The sequence below is a fragment of the Pongo abelii genome, chromosome 3 (assembly GCF_028885655.2).
Source record: "Pongo abelii isolate AG06213 chromosome 3, NHGRI_mPonAbe1-v2.0_pri, whole genome shotgun sequence".
NCBI classification, from domain to species: Eukaryota; Metazoa; Chordata; class Mammalia; order Primates; family Hominidae; genus Pongo; species Pongo abelii.
In genome coordinates, this window is record NC_071988.2 from 8,703,139 (window position 1) to 8,720,384 (window position 17,246).

The 17,246-nt window shown below is 46.1% G+C and overlaps 1 protein-coding gene across 1 annotated transcript in view; it reads left to right on the forward strand.

The window, feature by feature from the left end:
• The window catches only part of OTOP1 (otopetrin 1), a 39,288-nt gene extending 22,843 nt beyond the window's left edge, over positions 1–16,445 (forward strand). Inside the window, exons 4-6 of the mRNA XM_002814582.4 lie at positions 1,339–1,469; positions 5,949–6,883; positions 15,096–16,445. Of these exons, the coding sequence (XP_002814628.4) occupies positions 1,339–1,469; positions 5,949–6,883; positions 15,096–15,266 (1,237 nt within the window). The 3' untranslated portion in view covers positions 15,267–16,445. The remainder of the gene's footprint in view (positions 1–1,338; positions 1,470–5,948; positions 6,884–15,095) is intronic.
• Positions 16,446–17,246: the final 801 nt, after the last annotated feature.

Consider the following 17,246-nt stretch of genomic DNA (forward strand, 5'->3'; position numbering starts at 1 on the left):
GATTCTGTGGTTTTGGAAGGTTCCATGGATCTGCCCCTCCCAGCCAGGCAGGGGACCCACCCAGAGCCTGAGTCGCCAGGTGAAACCAGAATCATGCTTCCTGTGGGCCTCCGCTCTCCAATTTAGGAGTGATCAATTCCACAGAAAGTTTTAAAGAATACCTCTCTCATATCACCAGTGTTTGCTGCACCTGCTACCTGCGAGGCACATTGCTAAGTACCCTGAAAGCTACCAATGTGAATACATCTTAAGCCTGCAGGTGTAGGAAGACTTTGGAGTATTTGAAGAAATCAGTGACCCTATGGGGACCGCATTCCCCATGGATCTCTCGCCTGCAACCCAGAGTACAATGTCTACCTTCCACTTAGTTCTCTTTTCTATCTTCTGCCTTAGGAGGCAGCATGGCACAGAGCCAAGGGCAGGGCTCTGGAGTCAGACTGGAAGAGCTCTGCTGCTTACCGACTCCACAAACCTCCATGTGGCTGCTTACTCCATGTATGACCATGGGCTCATTCTTGAGCCTATCTGGATCTCCCGCAGCTCAACAATGTCATTACCGAGCAGGCTTTTTCTAGATTTCCACTCTGCCATCCTCAGTTGGCTGCAGCTTTAGCCCAAGCTGGCTGTCTCATGGTTATAAGATGGCCGCCACAACTCCAGCCTTCATGTCCACATTCAAGGCTAGATAAAATGGAGAAAGGGACCATAGCAGACTTTTCTTATTCTTGTTTCTTTTGTCAGGAAAGCAAAAGCTTTTCTGTAGTGCCCAGTAGACTAAAGCTCACATCTCACTGGCCAGAATGGCCAGGCTAGCTGCCAAGGAGTCTCTGGCTTGTTTCAGTATCCTTAGAAGTAGGTGGCATGGCAGAGGGGGTGGACGATGGTTGGGGTTGGCCAATCAGCAGTAAGGGTGGACATGCTCTCCAGATTTCCAATGGTACTCTTTCATCTTTCCCTCATTGTTCTCTCCTCTCCTCTCCTCTTCCTTTCTGGGAAAAAGATTTGGGGTGTGGTGGGGTGGGTTGTCTGCTTTTAGTAAATTTTCATCCCTCTAGCTCTGCTTCCAAGACCCAGCTTCTTTGATGTCCTATAGGCATTGAGCTGAGTACTGGCAAGTTCAAGACTAAGGCTGAATGCCAAGATTCTGTGGTTTTGGAAGGTTCCATGGATCTGCCCCACCCAGCCAGGCAGGTGGCCCACCCAGAGCCTGAGCTGCCAGGTGAAACCAGAATCATGGCTGAGAAGGAGCCGTGTATTTGTGTGCACACGTCTGTCCCACCCCATGGTGCCTGAGGCTCTCCCAGGGCTGCTTGAGAACTGAGTCCTTGTGTTTTTCAGGTTTGGGGTGATCCACTCGGTGTTCACCAACCTGCTTCTGTGGGCCAACGGCGTCCTCAATGAGTCAAAGCACCAACTCAATGAGCACAAGGAACGGCTCACCACTCTGGGTTTTGGGAACATAACAACAGGTGAGTGGTGAGAGAAGTGAGTGGCCCTTCTGCCATGTTGAAATGTCTTGGAAACCTGCAGAGTCCACAGTGTTCAGAGATGGAGTGCAGGTTCCAAAGAACTTCAGGGCCACCCAACTCAGCATCAGCCAGACAGCCCCCTGTTGTTGAAAATCTTCCAAAACCTGAATCTCTCATAAGTGATGTGTACTGAGCATAATTAAAGGTTTCTTCCATGACTCACGGACTTGTAAGACCCACAGTGATCATTCTGATGGCCATTTTTCATGGTCCAGTTTGCTGCAGAAATAAATGTCTTTGTTTTCAACTACAGAAGATTGATGGTTGCCTCTGCTTGTGTTTTTAATTAAACCTCTATTACCAGTTCTTTCTAGTAAAAGTATGGCTTTTAAAAATTCACAGGAGTCTAATGGTAGGTTGTGGTTAATAGGCTGTAGTTCATTTGAAGTTTTAATTTAACTGTATTGGCTTATAATTCTAGCTCATGTCTGTTCCACCTTGTTCCTATTTGAGAGCCTGTTGGGTTAATCTTTATATTTTCATCTAAAATCCTTTAGCATTTACAATATGTCACTTCTATATGAGAACATTCAGGCTGAGGGGAATGTGGAGCAGGGAACTGGATGTCTCAGGTTTGTTCCCATCATGTGCAAGCTGTGTGACCTTTAGAAGACATTTAATCTCTCTGAGCCTCCCTTTTCTCATTTGTAAAGTGAGGGTATCCAAATCATGCACTTGCAAAGATCCCTTCTGGCTTTAACATGCAGCAAGTCTGTGCCAGTTGTGTAAACCCAGGCTGTCCTGGAGAGCCACTTTGAACCTGTTTCGTCATCAGTGGGGTGGAGACAACGAAGTCACCACCCCCAACCAGCAGCCACTCTTGGTGTTTGGGCCTCATGTCCTCCTTGGTATCAATATCAGTAGCAGCAATGACAACAATAACAAAAGTAAATTTTTATTAAGCATTTGCTGAGTGCCTGCCACTGTTCTTGGAAATTTACACATGTCATTTAATTTGTACCCCCACACTCTCTGGTAGGCTATATGTGTGTGTGTGTGTGTGTGTGTGTATATATATATATTTATTCTATTTTTTTTTTTTGAGACAGAGTCTCACTCTGTCGCCTAAGCTGGAGTACAGTGGCACGAACTCGGCTCACTGCAACCTCTGCCTCCCAGGTTCAAGTGATTCTCCTACCTCAGCTTCCTGAGTAGCTGGGACTACAGGCACGTGCCACCACACCTGGCTAATTTTTGTATTTTTAGTAGAGACGGGGTTTCACTATGTTGGCCAGGCTGGTCTCGAACTCTTGGCCTTGTGATCCACCCGCCTTGGCCTCCCAAAGTGTTGGGATTACAGGCGTGAGCCACCGTGCCTGGCCTCAGGTAGACAATATTAACCTCATTATATGGATGAAGTCATCAAGCCACGGAGAAGTTAGCCCAGGGTAACAGTGAACACGTGATTGAGCCATGATTTGAATCCTAACAATCCGGCTTCAAGGCTGTCTGTGAAAGATGAGGTTGGATTAATTTTCTAAAAAAGGACTCTGTCAGCTCTAACATTCTGTTACTATGAACTTTTCCTCCTGATTTCTTCCCTTGTCTTCTGCATAACACCGTATTGAATTTTAAGTGCTAGGGAAGCCCTGCATGAATTGAAGATTATTATCGGGGGCAGTGACTCATGCCTGTAATCTGAGCACTTTGTAATCCCGAGGCTGGAGCATCACTTCAGCCTAGGAATTTGAGACCAGACTGGGCAACAAAGAGAGACCCCAGCTCTGAAAAAAAAAAAAAAAAAAAAAAAGCCAGGCATGGTGGCATGGGCTCGTGGTCCCAGCTATAGCTACATGGGAGGCTGATGCAGGAGGATCACTTGAGCCCAAGAAGTCAAGGCTGCAGTGAGCTGTGTTTGTGCCACTGCACTCCAGCGTGGGCAACAGAGGGAGACCCTATATAAAAAAGAAAAAAAAAAGAAAAAGAAAATTTCGTAGTGTTCTGTGAAAGTAAAATTAATGCTACGATTTAGTTTTTCTCGGATTTTTTTTTTTTTTTTTTTTTTTAGACGGAGTCTCTCTCGTTGCCCAGGCTGGAGTGCAGTGGCATGGTCTCAGCTCACTGCAAGCTCCACCTCCCGGGGTCACACTATTCTCCTGCCTCAGCCTCCCGAGTAGCTGGGACTACAGACGCCCGCCACCACGCCTGGCTAATTTTTTGTATTTTTAGTAGAGACAGGGTTTCACCGTGTTAGCCAGGATGGTCTCAATCTCCTGACCTTGTGATCTGCCTGCCTCAGCCTCCCAAAGTGCTGGGATTACAGGCATGAGCCACCACGCCGAGCTGCTTTTCTCAGATTTTATAGGTAATATATACATATCATAAACTAAAACAATGACAAAGCGTGAAGCAAAAAAATCCACAACACTTACCCATAAATGCAGTAAATGCTGTGAACGTTTGGTTACTTTTTGTAGTGTGCCATTTATTTATAGTTGATTTTATACTATATATTTGATCTTTTTTTATTGCAACCTTCAATAAGAGACAGATTTTACATTGTAACCCAAACACGCATGTACGTATGTGTGTATGCTTGATGAAATAATACTTAATTTTACTATATCAGAGATGCTTCCAAATTTTATCGTAGTTGATTCCACTCCATTCTATCCTATTCTAGTCCACTGAAAATTATTTCTGCTACAAAAAAGTTGGTTGCTACCTGATTTTACAGCCTGGTACTGGGTTGTGACTTGCATTAAAAAATAGATATACAGTTTGTTCTTACTTTTTTCCACTTTCCTTGCAGTGAGATTACTTTCCTAATATTAAAACACATCCTGGCCAGGTGCGGTGGCTCATGCCTTTAATCCCAGAACTTTGGGAGGCTGAGGTGGGAGGATCGCATGAGCTCAGGAGTTCAAGACCAGCCTAGCCAACATGGCGGAATCCTGTCTCTACAAAAAATATAAAAATTAGCCGGGCGTGGTGGCACGGGCCTGTGGTCCCAGCTACTCAGCAGGCTGAAGTAGGAGGATGCTTGAGCACAGAAGGCTGAGGTTGCAGTGAGCCAAGATTGTGCCACAGCACTCCAGCCTGGGCAACAGAAGGAGGCTCTGTCTCAAAACAAACAAACAAAAAACAAAACAAAAAAAACCCCAAAATACCCAAAACCATAAAGCACATCTTAATTATAATGTGCAGTGGCTGTCTACTATCTCATTGTTGGGATACACTAAAATTTACTTAACAATTTCTAAATTGTTGGACATTGAGCTGTTCCTCTCTCTCTCTCTCTCTGTCTCTCTCTCTCTGTCTCTCTCTCTCTCTCTCACACACACACACAATTTTACCTGACTTTTTTTTTTAATTATTTTTTGAGACTGAGTCTCACTCTGTCGCCTAGGCTGGAGTGCAGTGGCACCCTCAGCTCACTGCAACTCTCAGCTCGCTGCAACCTCTACCTCCCAGGTTCAGTCAATTCTCCTGCCTCAGCCTCCCGAGTTGCTGGTATTACAGGCTTGCCACCACACCTGGCTAATTTTGTAGTTTTAATAGAGATGAGGTTTCGCCATGTTGGCCGGGCTGGTCTCGAACTCCCGACCTCAAGTGATCCGCCTGCCTTGGCCTCCCAAAGTGCTGGGATGACAGGGCTGAGTCACCGCTCCTGGCCTTACCTGACTCTTTGATTACTTTTTTTATTTGTCCCTTTGAGTAGAAGGGTACAATGGAAAGAATGGAATTATGGGTCAGAGACTGCATCGCCTTTAGGGCTTTGGTGACCTACTTCATCATTTACTTGCAGCATCTGCCCCCCTGTGATGAGAGGGCCCTCCATACCGCAGCCAGCTTCTCTTCCGGAAGGTGGTGCCCGTTTGCTTTCCCCGCACTGATATCGGAGAGCGCCTGTCTCCTGCATGCTTGCTAGCACTGGAGTCTTAAGAGGCATATCTTTTGCTAATTAAAAGGAGCATTTTCTCCAGAAAGTATTTTTTTAAAATGATGTTAAAAAATCACACATGTAAATCATCTTCACAGAGAAAATTTAGAAAATACAGGGAAGCAAAATCTAGAAGAGATTAAAAATCATCTGTCATTTTTTCACCCAGAGATAACCATTGTTGACATTTTAGTTTGTGTCCTTCCAGATTTTTTCTGTCTGTCTGTGTGTGCGTGTATCCATCTATCTATCTATCATCTACATATCTATTTTTTACAACAATAGAGTCATCTTCTCTATCCTCTTTGGCAACTCACCAAATAAATATGATTTAGGTAATGAATATGCTTTGGGGATACTCAGGGCTGTCAGCTTAGCCATGATATTAAACGTGATAATAAGCTATGACATGAAAAGCTTGTAATCCAGTGGGAAGACCCAAGCCTGAATCCACGGTGGAAACGGTTTTCTGTGCTTTTCTGCTCCCCCTTGCACCTGCTAATCGCCCTCCTGTGTGATCTACCTGTCTCCCCTAGTTTTAGATGACCACACACCACAGTGTAACTGCACGCCCCCAACTCTCTGCACTGCCATCTCCCACGGGATCTACTACCTCTACCCCTTCAACATAGAGTATCAGATCCTGGCCTCCACAATGCTCTACGTCCTATGGAAGAACATCGGGCGCAAAGTTGACAGCCATCAACACCAGAAGATGCAGTTCAAGTCTGATGGGGTCATGGTGGGCGCAGTCCTGGGCCTGACCGCGCTGGCTGCCACCATTGCCGTGGTGGTGGTGTACCTGATTCATATCGGGCGCTCCAAGACCAAAAGCGAGTCGGCACTCATCATGTTCTACCTGTATGCCATCACCCTGCTGATGCTTATGGGGGCTGCAGGGCTGGCTGGAATCCGGATTTACAGGATAGATGAGAAGTCACTGGACGAGTCCAAAAATCCGGCCCGCAAACTGGACTCGGACCTCTTGGTGGGCACTGCCTCGGGCTCCTGGCTTATCTCCTGGGGCTCAATCTTGGCCATCCTTTGTGCTGAGGACCACCCCTGCTACACCTGGTACAACCTACCCTACTCCATCCTGGTGATCGTGGAGAAGTACATCCAGAACCTCTTCATCTTCGAATCCATTCACCGAGAGCCTGAAAAACTCTCTGAGGACATCCAAACCCTTCGGGTGGTCACAGTCTGCAATGGCAACACCATGCCCCTTGCTTCTTCCTGCCTCAAGAGTGGAGGTGTGGCCGGAGATGTGGCTCCCCGGGGCAAGGACATGTCACCAGCAGCCAGTGGAAATGTGTGCATGAGAGAAAGCTGTGACAAGGAGGAGAAGCAGGAGGAGAGCAGCTGGGAAGGGAGCCCAAGTCCAGTCCGCCTTCCCCATTTCTTACAGGGCAACGCCAAGAGAAAAGTCCTGAGGAATATTGCAGCCTTCTTGTTCCTCTGCAATATTTCGGTAATCTGCACCAAGTTATTCTTATTCTTTTAATTTTACTTTAAACTTTCATTTTCGGTTCAAGGGGTACACATGTAGATTTATTATAAGGGTAAATTGTGTGTCGCTGAGGTTTGATGCACAAATGATCCCATCACCCAGGTAATGAGCATAGTACCCGATAGGTAGTTTTTCAACCTGCACCCCACTTCCGACCTCTCCCCCTAGTAGTCCCTGGTAGTGTCTGTTGTTCATACATTTGTGTTCATGAGTACCCAATGTTTAGCTCCCACTTATAAGAGAGGACATGTGGTATTTGGTTTTCTGTTCCTGTGTTAATTCACTTAGGATAAGGACTCCAGTTCTATCCAGGTTGCTGCAAATAATGTGATTTCATTCTTTTTTAAGGCTGCATAATATTCCATGGTGTAGAACTACCACATTTTCTATTTATTTATTTTTTGAGACAGGGTCATGCCCTGTTGCCCAGTCTGGAGTGCGGTGGCATGATCACAGCTCACTGCAGCTTCGACCTCCTGTGCTCAAGCAATCCTCCCATCTCAGCCTCCTGAGTACATGGGACCACAGGCATGTGTCACCACACCTGGCTAATTTTTAAAAACTTTTTTTTTTTTTTGAGACAGAGTTTCACTCTTGTTGCCTAGGCTACAGTGCAATGGTATGATCTTGGCTTGCTGCAACCTCTGCCTCCCGAATTGAAGTGATTTTCCTGCCTCAGCCTCCAGAGTAGCTGGGATTACAGGCACCTGCCACCACACTGGGCTAATTTTTGAAAATATTTTTAGTAGAGATGGGGGTTTCACCATGTTGGCCAGGCTGGTTTCGAACTCTTGACCTCAAGTGATCCACCTACCTTGGCCTCCCAAAATGCTAGGATTACAGGTGTGAGCCACCACGCCTGGTCAAATTTTTTTTTTTTTTTTTTTTTTTGTGGAGATAGGTTCTCACTGTGCTGCCCAGGCTTGTCTTGAACTCCTGGGCTCAAACAATCCTCCCGCCTCAGCCTCCCAAAGTGCTGGGATTACAGATGTGAACCACTGAACCCGGCCATAATACATTTTCTTTATCCAGTCCATTATTGATGGACATCTAGTTTTGTCTTGCCTTTTTAAAATAAGGAATGGAGGCAGCTTGTAATAAAAATACTGTAAGTACAAAATTACAATATAAGGCTGGAAAATAGACCTATATTCTACAAATCTACCTACTGAAGACTTGCTGTGTGCTAGGTGCTGGGCAGGGTACTAAAGATTAAAGTGGAAAGACTCGGTCTCTTTCCTCTAAAAGGTCTCAGTATAATGGGGGAGGGAGACAAAGAGAAAATCTAATACAGTGATCAGGACGAGTGCTGAGATGGGCTTGTGCAAGGTGTACTAGGAGCAGGGATCCAGAAGGACTTCAGTGAGTAGTGGGTGCTTGATGGGAGGCCCAGTGTCAATCAGGAGTGCTTTTGGTTGCAAGTGACAGGCAATTTGATTCGCAGTGTCTTCAGTCTTAACAATGTTTAATTATCTCATGAGAATTCCAGAGGTTGGCTGCTTGGGGTTGGCCTGGCAGCTGAACCATGCCATCAGGCATCCAGGCACTGTTCATCTTGTCACTTGGGTGGTGTGGTGCTTGTTGCCACATGGTCATGAGATGGCTGCAGCTGCACCAGGCATCACATCTGGGTTCAAGACAGAAAGCAGCAGGGAAGGGCTGGTGCCAGGCACTGTCTCTCACGTGGGCACCCCTCGTTGCAAGGGAGGCTGGGGAAGTGGATGGTTTGCTTTCCAGTCTCTCTGATGGAAGGTAGCAAATGAGAGGAAGGTGTACAGTCACTCACCCATCTGTCTGCATCAGCGAGGAATGACTGGAAGTTCACCAGGTTATTAAGGCAGGGAAAAGCATTTCAGGCAGAGGCACACAATATGTGAAGACACAGAGGCGAAAGACACCATGGCATGTTTTGGGAGCACCAAGTAGTTTGGCTTAAATTCCACGTGTGTTAAGCAGAGTAGCAGGATAGGAAATAGGAGAGAGGGCCCAGCTAGGTGGACTCTGGCTTGAGCAGGGCTTCCTAGGCCTGACTGGAGTCTGGTCTTTATGCTGAGGGCAAGGGAGGACTCTCAGATTTGTGTTTTGGAATGATCCTCCCAGTAGCTGTGTGTAGCACGGATGGAGACAGATAGGGCCAGAAGTAGAAAGACTGGGAGAGAAAGCCCTGCAATAGCCCAGGCAGGAAGGGGAGGAGCTTGAACCAGGGCAGTGATGGAGGGATGGAGAGAAGAAAAAGGAATAAGAAGCATTGTGTGCTGTTGGGATTTTTTAAAGACACATAAAGGAAGGATGGTGGGGGTTGGTGAGAAGGAGGGGGAAGCAGCCTTTGCCACCGCATGAGTCTCTGCAGTGATGGTGACTGGTGGCTGGAGGGGAGTGCCCCAGTCCACAGAGCTGCCTGCCCATCACTCTGGGTGAAGTCAGCTCTGTGCTCCCAGCCTCTGTTATCAAGCCTGCTCCCTGTTGCCCCAGCAGCTCAGAGGCTTTTGAGCTTCCTCCCCTGAATTTCAGATGGTGCATACAGGGCCTGCAGCTTTTGATATTGCCCTAAGAACGCAAAGTTGGGAAAGTCCCTTCTGAAGTCAGAATGGCTGTGTGTCTGCCAAGCAAACCTGATCCACCCTAGCTTTGGATCACCCGGGTTCCTTCAGTTTGCTAGGCAGTGAGGAGGGGCTCTGAAGGGGGAAGGCCCAGAAGAGTTTGGCTGCAGGCAGACCCTCTTCTCCATCTAACAGACATTTGCCAGGCACCTGCTGTATGCCAGGGACTATGTCAGGGGCACAGCAGTGAGTCAGGAATTGAAAGAGTTAACAAGAGAGATAGATACTAGTTGGCTGCATTTTTTGAGGTGCATATTCCAAAATGCAAATTCTTATAAAGTCAGAGCTAGTTCTAGAATCTTCCTCAAGCATATGCTTTTTGTACATATCCTGTGATTGATATTAACATACATATATTTTGAGATGGAGTCTTGCTCTGTTGCCCAGGCTGTAGTGCAATGGCACGATCTCGGCTCACTGCAACCTTCACCTCCTGGGTTTAAGTGATTCTCCTGTCTCAGCCTCCTGAGGAGGTGGGACTACAGGCATGCAACCACCATGCCCAGCTAATTTTTCTACTTTTAGTAGAGACAGGGTTTCACTAGGTTGGTCAGGGTGGTCTCGAACTCCTGACCTCAGGTGATCTGCCTGCCTAGGCCTCCCAAAGTCCTGGGATTACAGGCGTGAGCCACTGCTTCTGGCCTAATATATCTTTTTAAAACTAAGTTCTGAAAAGTTGTTTTTCCCTGGTTGCCTTTTTGGTTGACCACTGGGTGAAATACTTGGCTTGCATTTTTGGACCCACTTGAAGAAAGATAGCACTGTCCGAAATACCAGAATCAAGTGGCAACCGATGGTCTGTCAGGACCTGAAAGCCAGACCCAGGGCCCAGTCCAAGGAGAAGGGTGGGCTTCGTCTCTTCCTCCCTGCGCTTGGCCTGTGATGCCCTCAGGCACTGGCTGGGTTCTGGGAGATTGAACCAGAGGAGGAAATCATTGCAGGGTGGAGTCTTAGGATACCCATGCTGGCTCATGGGGTGGCACTTTGAAACCTTGTGGTTGACCCCAGGTGGTGCCAAAGGCATCTGGCAGAGAGCAAGAGCTGTCTTCTCCAGCATCGGGAGCCAGTCCAGAGGCCCCAGCTGCAGGTGCTGATGTGCAGGTCCAGGTGGAGTGGGCTCCACTCCAGAGATGGACATGGAAATGTTAGTTGAATTTCCAGGAGCCGTGGCACTGGAGACAACAGAGGGTGGGTGTGGTGATGGGGAAGGGCAGGATGCTGTGGGAGATGGGTCAGGGAAGGCCTCTCCTAAGAAAGGGTGTGGATGGGGCTGGGATGAAAGACTATAAGGGCAGAGCTGCAGGTGTGGGGAAGGGACAGATGCAAGGCAAGGCAGGGCTCACTGGACACGACCTGGGAGCACAGAGCAGAGGGCGGAGGGGAGACCACACAGGGCCTGCGAGCCAAGACTCAATCCTAAACGCAACAGAGAAACATGGAAGGGTCTACACTGAGAGTGACGGGATCTGACACATGCTTATTCTATTATATTTTTAATTGTGGCAAAAAACACATCATATAAACTTTCCCATTGCACCCACTTTCAAGTGTGTAGTGGAGTAAAATACGTCCACATTGTGCAAACATCACACCATCCATTTCCAGGTTATTCTCGTCTGGCAAAACTGAAACTCTGCCCTCATTAAATATGAACTCCCCATTCTCCCCAGCCCCTGACAACCACCGTTCTTTCAGTCTCTAGGAATTTGACTCTTAGACTCCTCATATAAGTGAATTTGTGGAGTATTAGTCCTTTTGTGACTGGGTTATTTCACTCATCATAACACCCTCCAGGGTCTCCAGGTTGCAACTCGGGAAGGGTGACAGATGCCAAGCGTGACCCCTGCCTTCACACTTGAGTTCCTGGGGAGACGGTGATACTATGTTGGAGATGGAGGACCCTGGAGGAGGGGCAACCTTGGGAGCAGTGGGTGGAGGTCAGTGTGGAAGGAAGGACCAGAGTTAAGTAATGGACGTGTTCTGTTTCAGGTGCCTCTGTGGCATCCAAATGGACGACCCCAGTAGGCAGATATTTTGGTTTTCTATTGCCATGCAATGAACTACCCCAAATGTATGACAAAACCAACATGCATGACTGTTTTTGTCTCATGGCATTTATTGTGACTCATGGCTTTGTGGGTTAGAAATTCTGACAGGGCTTGGATAGGCAGTTCTGTTCCTCACAGCATCAAGCGAAGTTGGTGAAGCCTTGGGCAGAAGTTCCGTGGTCTGGTGCCTTGGGTTGGGGTGGCTGGGAGGCTGGGCTCAGCCGGGACTCTTGACTGGGGCATCCACAGGTGGGTCTCCAGCATGACGTCTCAGGGTAGTTGGACTCCATATGTGGTGGCTCAGGGCCCCAGAGCCGACCCTCCAAAAGATTGAACTGGAAGCTGCCTGTCTCCTAAGGCCTGGGCTTGGAAACTGCATGGTGTCATTTCTGCCATATTTTATTAGTCATGTAGTCACAGAGTCCATCTAGATTCAAGGAAAGAGGTCATAGGCCACTTCTCAATAGGATAAGTAACAAGAATTTACAGCCAACTAAACAGCACATATACAGATGTGGATTTCAGAAAAGAGGTCCCATTTTCCTGCCTTCCTTTCTTCTCCCTTTTCCTCCCTGTCTCCCTTTCCCTTCCTCTCACCCTTCCTTTAAAAAGTGTCCCTTAAGTACCTACAGAGGTCCAGGGACTGCTACGAATGGTGAGAGTACAGCAATGACCAAGATCTCTGGTCTTCCTCTTATGGGGCTTACAAACCAGGCAACAACAGGCAAAACCATCAGCTGAGCAGGAAAGACACCTTATAGTCTACCTGTGCTAAGCAGAGAAGTGGAAAAGGAGGGTGTGGGAAATAGCTCTTGGGCGGCCATTGTAGATCAGATGGACCAGCTTAGCAGGAAGACCTCGCTGAAGGGTGACGTGAGACAGGGAGGGGCTGGCCACGCATGTTCAGGGCTGAGGGAACAATGGCTGGTATAAAACCCCCGGCGGGAGTGAGCGGGTCTGATTTGAGAAACAGGAAGAAGAGTTGCGTGCCATGTGGGTGGGGTGAGTGGGGAGAAGCGTGGGTGGTTAGAAATCAGCTAACAGAGCGCTTTATCACCGCATGCGGGAGTGTAGATTTTATTTTAAATATTTTGGGAAGACTTTAGGGGTTTAATCAAGGTAGGGACAGGATCTGATTTCCATAAAATGTAAATCTGGTGGCCGAGTGGAGCCCTAGTTCGAGCTGGGAGACCAGGCAGGGGGCCACCGCCATGGTCCAGGTGAGAGAGGCCGGCTGGACAGGTGGAGAGAGAGAGCCACAGGTGGGCTGAAGATACTGCTTTGGAGGTGCACAGTGGAGATGTGCTGACGGACTGGATGGGAGGGGGCATGATTATGAGACTAGGAGGGAAATGAGGATGACACCTAGAGCCTCGATGGACCACCTGGGAGGACGATGTAGCTGAGCAGATAGAGAAATGGGGAAGGTGGGTTGAGTTTGAGATGTGTTTTAGACACTCAAGTTGCCACCAGAAACTATGAGCCTCGGGTTCTTGGAAGTGGTCCAGGCTGGAGACTGAGACTGGGAAGTCATAGGACTACAGCTGGTATTTACAACCAGGGACTGGGAGAGAGCCCCAGGGCTCACATGTAGAGAGAATAGAAAGGGACTCAGGAATGAGCCCTGGATGCTGGCCAACATTAAGAGGCAGAGCAAAGGATGAAACAGCAAGGGAGACTGGGAGGGACCCACCGAACAGGTAGGAGAGCCCCTAAGAGTCACAGCAGCCAGTAAGCAAAGTAGAAGAGAGGGGTCTTGGTTCCAGGGCCCCCATGGTGGATACCAAATGCACAGATGCTCAAGTCCTCTATATAAAATGGGGTAATATTTGCATGTAACCTACCCATCCTCCCATACACTTTAAGACATCTCTAGATTACTTAGAATACCAATACAATTTAAATGCTATGTAAATAGTTGTTATACTGTATTGTTTAGAGAATAATGACAGGAAGAAAGTTTGTACATATTCAGTACAGACACAACCAACCATTTTATTTTTTGAATTTATTTATTTTTATTTTTTGAGACAGAGCCTCACTGTTGCCCAGGATGGAGTGCAGTGGCATGATCTTGGCTTACTGCAAGCTTCGCCTCCCGGGTTCAAGGGATTCTCTTGCCTCAGCCCCCTGAGTAGCTGGGATTACAGGCACATGCCACCATGCCTGGCTAATTTTTTGTATTTTTAGTAGAGATGGGGTTTCACCATGTTGGCCAGGCTGGTCTTGAACTCCTGACCTCAGGTGATCCACCTGCCTTGGCCTCCCAAAGTTCTGGAATTATAGGTGTGAGCCACTGTGTCCAGCCTACTTTTTGAATATTTTTGATCTGTGGTTGGTTCAATCCACAGACGCAGGTCCCTGGATACAGAGGTTGGCTGTATATACCAGGGAGTGTTCTGTATGGTATACTAATGAAGGCTATGTGTCTCACTTACTTATTGCTATGGAAGAGACCACCCCAATACTCAGCAACTTAAAACAATATACATTTATGATTTCATAGTTTCTCCGACTTATGAATCCAGCTACAGTTTTAGCTGAGTGTCTCTGCACAGGGCCATTCCCAGGCTGAAACTGTTGGCTGGGGCTGCATTCATTTCAAGGCTTGACTTTGTGAGAGGTGGCAGAGGATTTGTTTCCAAATCTACTCATGTGACTGTTGGCAGGATTCAGCTGTGGCTTGTTGGACTGAGGGTCTGAGTTCCTTGCTGGCTGTTGACGGGAGTACGCCCTGGGCCCCTTGCCGCATAGGGTGCTTCGCAGCATGGCAGCTCTGCCACCTGTCTTATAGGAGAAGATGAGCAAGAGGGATAGCAGGTCCTTTTGCAACCGAATTTCAGAAGTGACTTCCTGTGTCTTTTGCCATATTTTGTGAGTTGGAAGTGAGTCGTTAGGTGCATCCCACACTCAAGGGGTGGGGACTCCACAAGGGGGTGACTGCAGGAGCTGGGGGTCATTGAGGGTCATCTTAGAGGCTGCCTGCCACAGCCAGGGAGTGGAGAAAGCTGAAGAAGTGTGCAGCCTGAGGCGGGAGTGAGGAGCCTGACAACTCAAGGGGTGGCAGAGCGGGAAAGAACTGGGACAGAGAGGAGCCTGAGAAGCAGGGAACAGTGTGTAGGTTCCCTGAGCAACACAAACAAAAGTCATTGCTTTCAGTTTTGCAAACTTAATTCTCATCTAAGCCCTCTCAGACACGGGTTAGAATTCCCACCTTTCAAATGAGGAAACCGAGGCGGGGCGAGGGCTGTAGGGATGGAGAGAGTTGGATGGGTTCAAAAAGTGCTCATTTGGGAGGGATTGCAGGGAAGGGTGGGTGAGGAAGTGAGCAGGATCATGGCAGACATGGATTTGGTGGTTTCTGTGGAGATGGGAAATGCCACGAGGTCTCCTTATTGTTCTGTCAGGGGTGACTCAGTCCCTGTGCATCAGGGTCAGCTCCCATGAGGCCTGGGACTTGAGTGGGGCCTCCGTGGTGGCTTGGAAGCTGCTCCCCACCACAGGCCATTTTCTCTTCTCTTGCAGCTTTGGATACCTCCCGCCTTTGGCTGTCGACCTGAGTATGACAACGGATTGGAGGAGATTGTTTTTGGCTTTGAACCCTGGATAATTGTGGTCAACCTGGCCATGCCTTTTTCTATTTTCTACCGAATGCATGCAGCTGCCTCCCTCTTTGAGGTCTATTGTAAGATATAGTCTGGGTCCACAAGAGACTGAGGAGTGAGCTAACAAGAGTTCATTGGCGCCAACTGGGAGTGGCCAGGTTGGACAAATATTGCCTGACAAATATGAGAAGGGCCACCTTTTGTCTGCAAAGATTGTGCTTCCTGTGGGCTGGAACTGCCCATCACCCCTGATGAATGTAAACAAGTTAGATCAAAATCCATGAGGTGGCTGGAATCTGTCCTTGGTTAGTTAAATGCTAATCAAGCCCAAATTATTTTATTTCCTTCTAAATGATTTAGAAGAATGTGATTCTGGCTTGGAAAAAAATCTATCCAGTTTGTTTTTCATAAAAAGCATTTTCTTTGTGTCATTTATCATGTGACTCCATACAACCTTTTCCTGACCACCTGCATAGTAATTTACACTTTAAAAATTTATCCTTCTCAAAGCCTATGAATTTAGACACAATCACAATGAGTTTATATTGTTTCTGAATTGAAGTTATTTGTACCATCTGGATAGAAATTTGTGTACAGACCAATATAAAAACATATTTCTTACCTGAAATGTTGGCACATTTTTGTGATCATTTTCAAGTATTTTTAAAAAGAAATTTCACTGTTCTCTCTTTCACTGTAAATACATACGTTTATTGTAAAAAATTTGGATATTTCAGAAAAGTAGAGAGAAAAAGTCACCTATGATGCCATTGTTCAATTAACAATTACTTTTAATATCTTGGTGTATTTCTTCCAACCATGTTGATGAGATTCTTTTTATTGTCATTATTATACCTTTGAATGGTGATGTAACATATGTGATTTTGTATTTAGTTATTTTCCCACTTAACAATATGGCATAAACCTTGCCCCCATATTGTTATAAGTTCTTTATAAATATAATTTTAATGCTATATGATAGTCTATCAAGTGAATGTACCTTAAGTAACATAGTTTCCTACGTTGGTTTTACAGTGTTTATAACTTTTTGCTTTTATAAGTAACTCTGAAAAATCAACCATATTTTTGAAGCATTTCCTATATTTAAAATTGCTTCTTTAAGATATGAAATTACAATTAGGATGCCTAGTCCAAAGATTAAGATTATAAATATTTCAAAGGTGCCTAAGGAATATTGACATTTGGGAGGACTTTGTATAGTTTTTCCATAGCTATTTAAAAATAATAATAAAATTAATTTTCTTACTGTAAGTATTAATGTGAATATGTTTTCATTTGTGTGTATTTTTTTCAGACAGTGCAGGCAGTGGGACAGTAATAAATACAAAGTTTTTTTTTTTTAATATGACTAAAGTACACTTATTTTAGAAAAAACTAAAAAATAGGCATATATACTAAAAAACAAAGGAAAACGTCATCTATACATGTCCCATCTAGAGAATCGGTTCTCCACCTGGGGACCTTGTTCCTTGAGGAGACATTTAGCAATATCTGAAGACATTTTTTAATATTTATTTTTTATTAAAATTAAAAGAAATCTAAATTATACATAATATTTGTACATACTTATAAGGTACATGTGATATTTTGATATAAACATATAATAAGTAATAATCAAATCAGGGTGACTGAGATATTCATACCCTCAAGTATGTATCTTTTTTTGTGTTAGGAACATCCTAATTTCACTATGTTAGTTACTCTAAAATATACAATAAATTATTGTTAACTATAGTTGCGCTTTTGTGCTACCAAACACATTTTTGATTGTTACACTACTGCACTCAGGGATACTGCTAACACCCTACAACGTACAGGACAGCCCCACTACAGTCTTTGGGCTGATTGTCAATGGTGCTGAGGTAATCTAGAGGTAACTGCTATTAAGTTTTGTTATCTAGGTAGCTATTAGTACACGCACACAGGCTGGGCGTGGTGGCTCACGCCTGTAATCCCAATACTTGGGAGGCTGATGCGGAAGGATCCCTTGAGGCCAAGAGTTTAAGACCAGCCAGGGAACACAAACATAGTGAGACCCTGTCTGTACAAA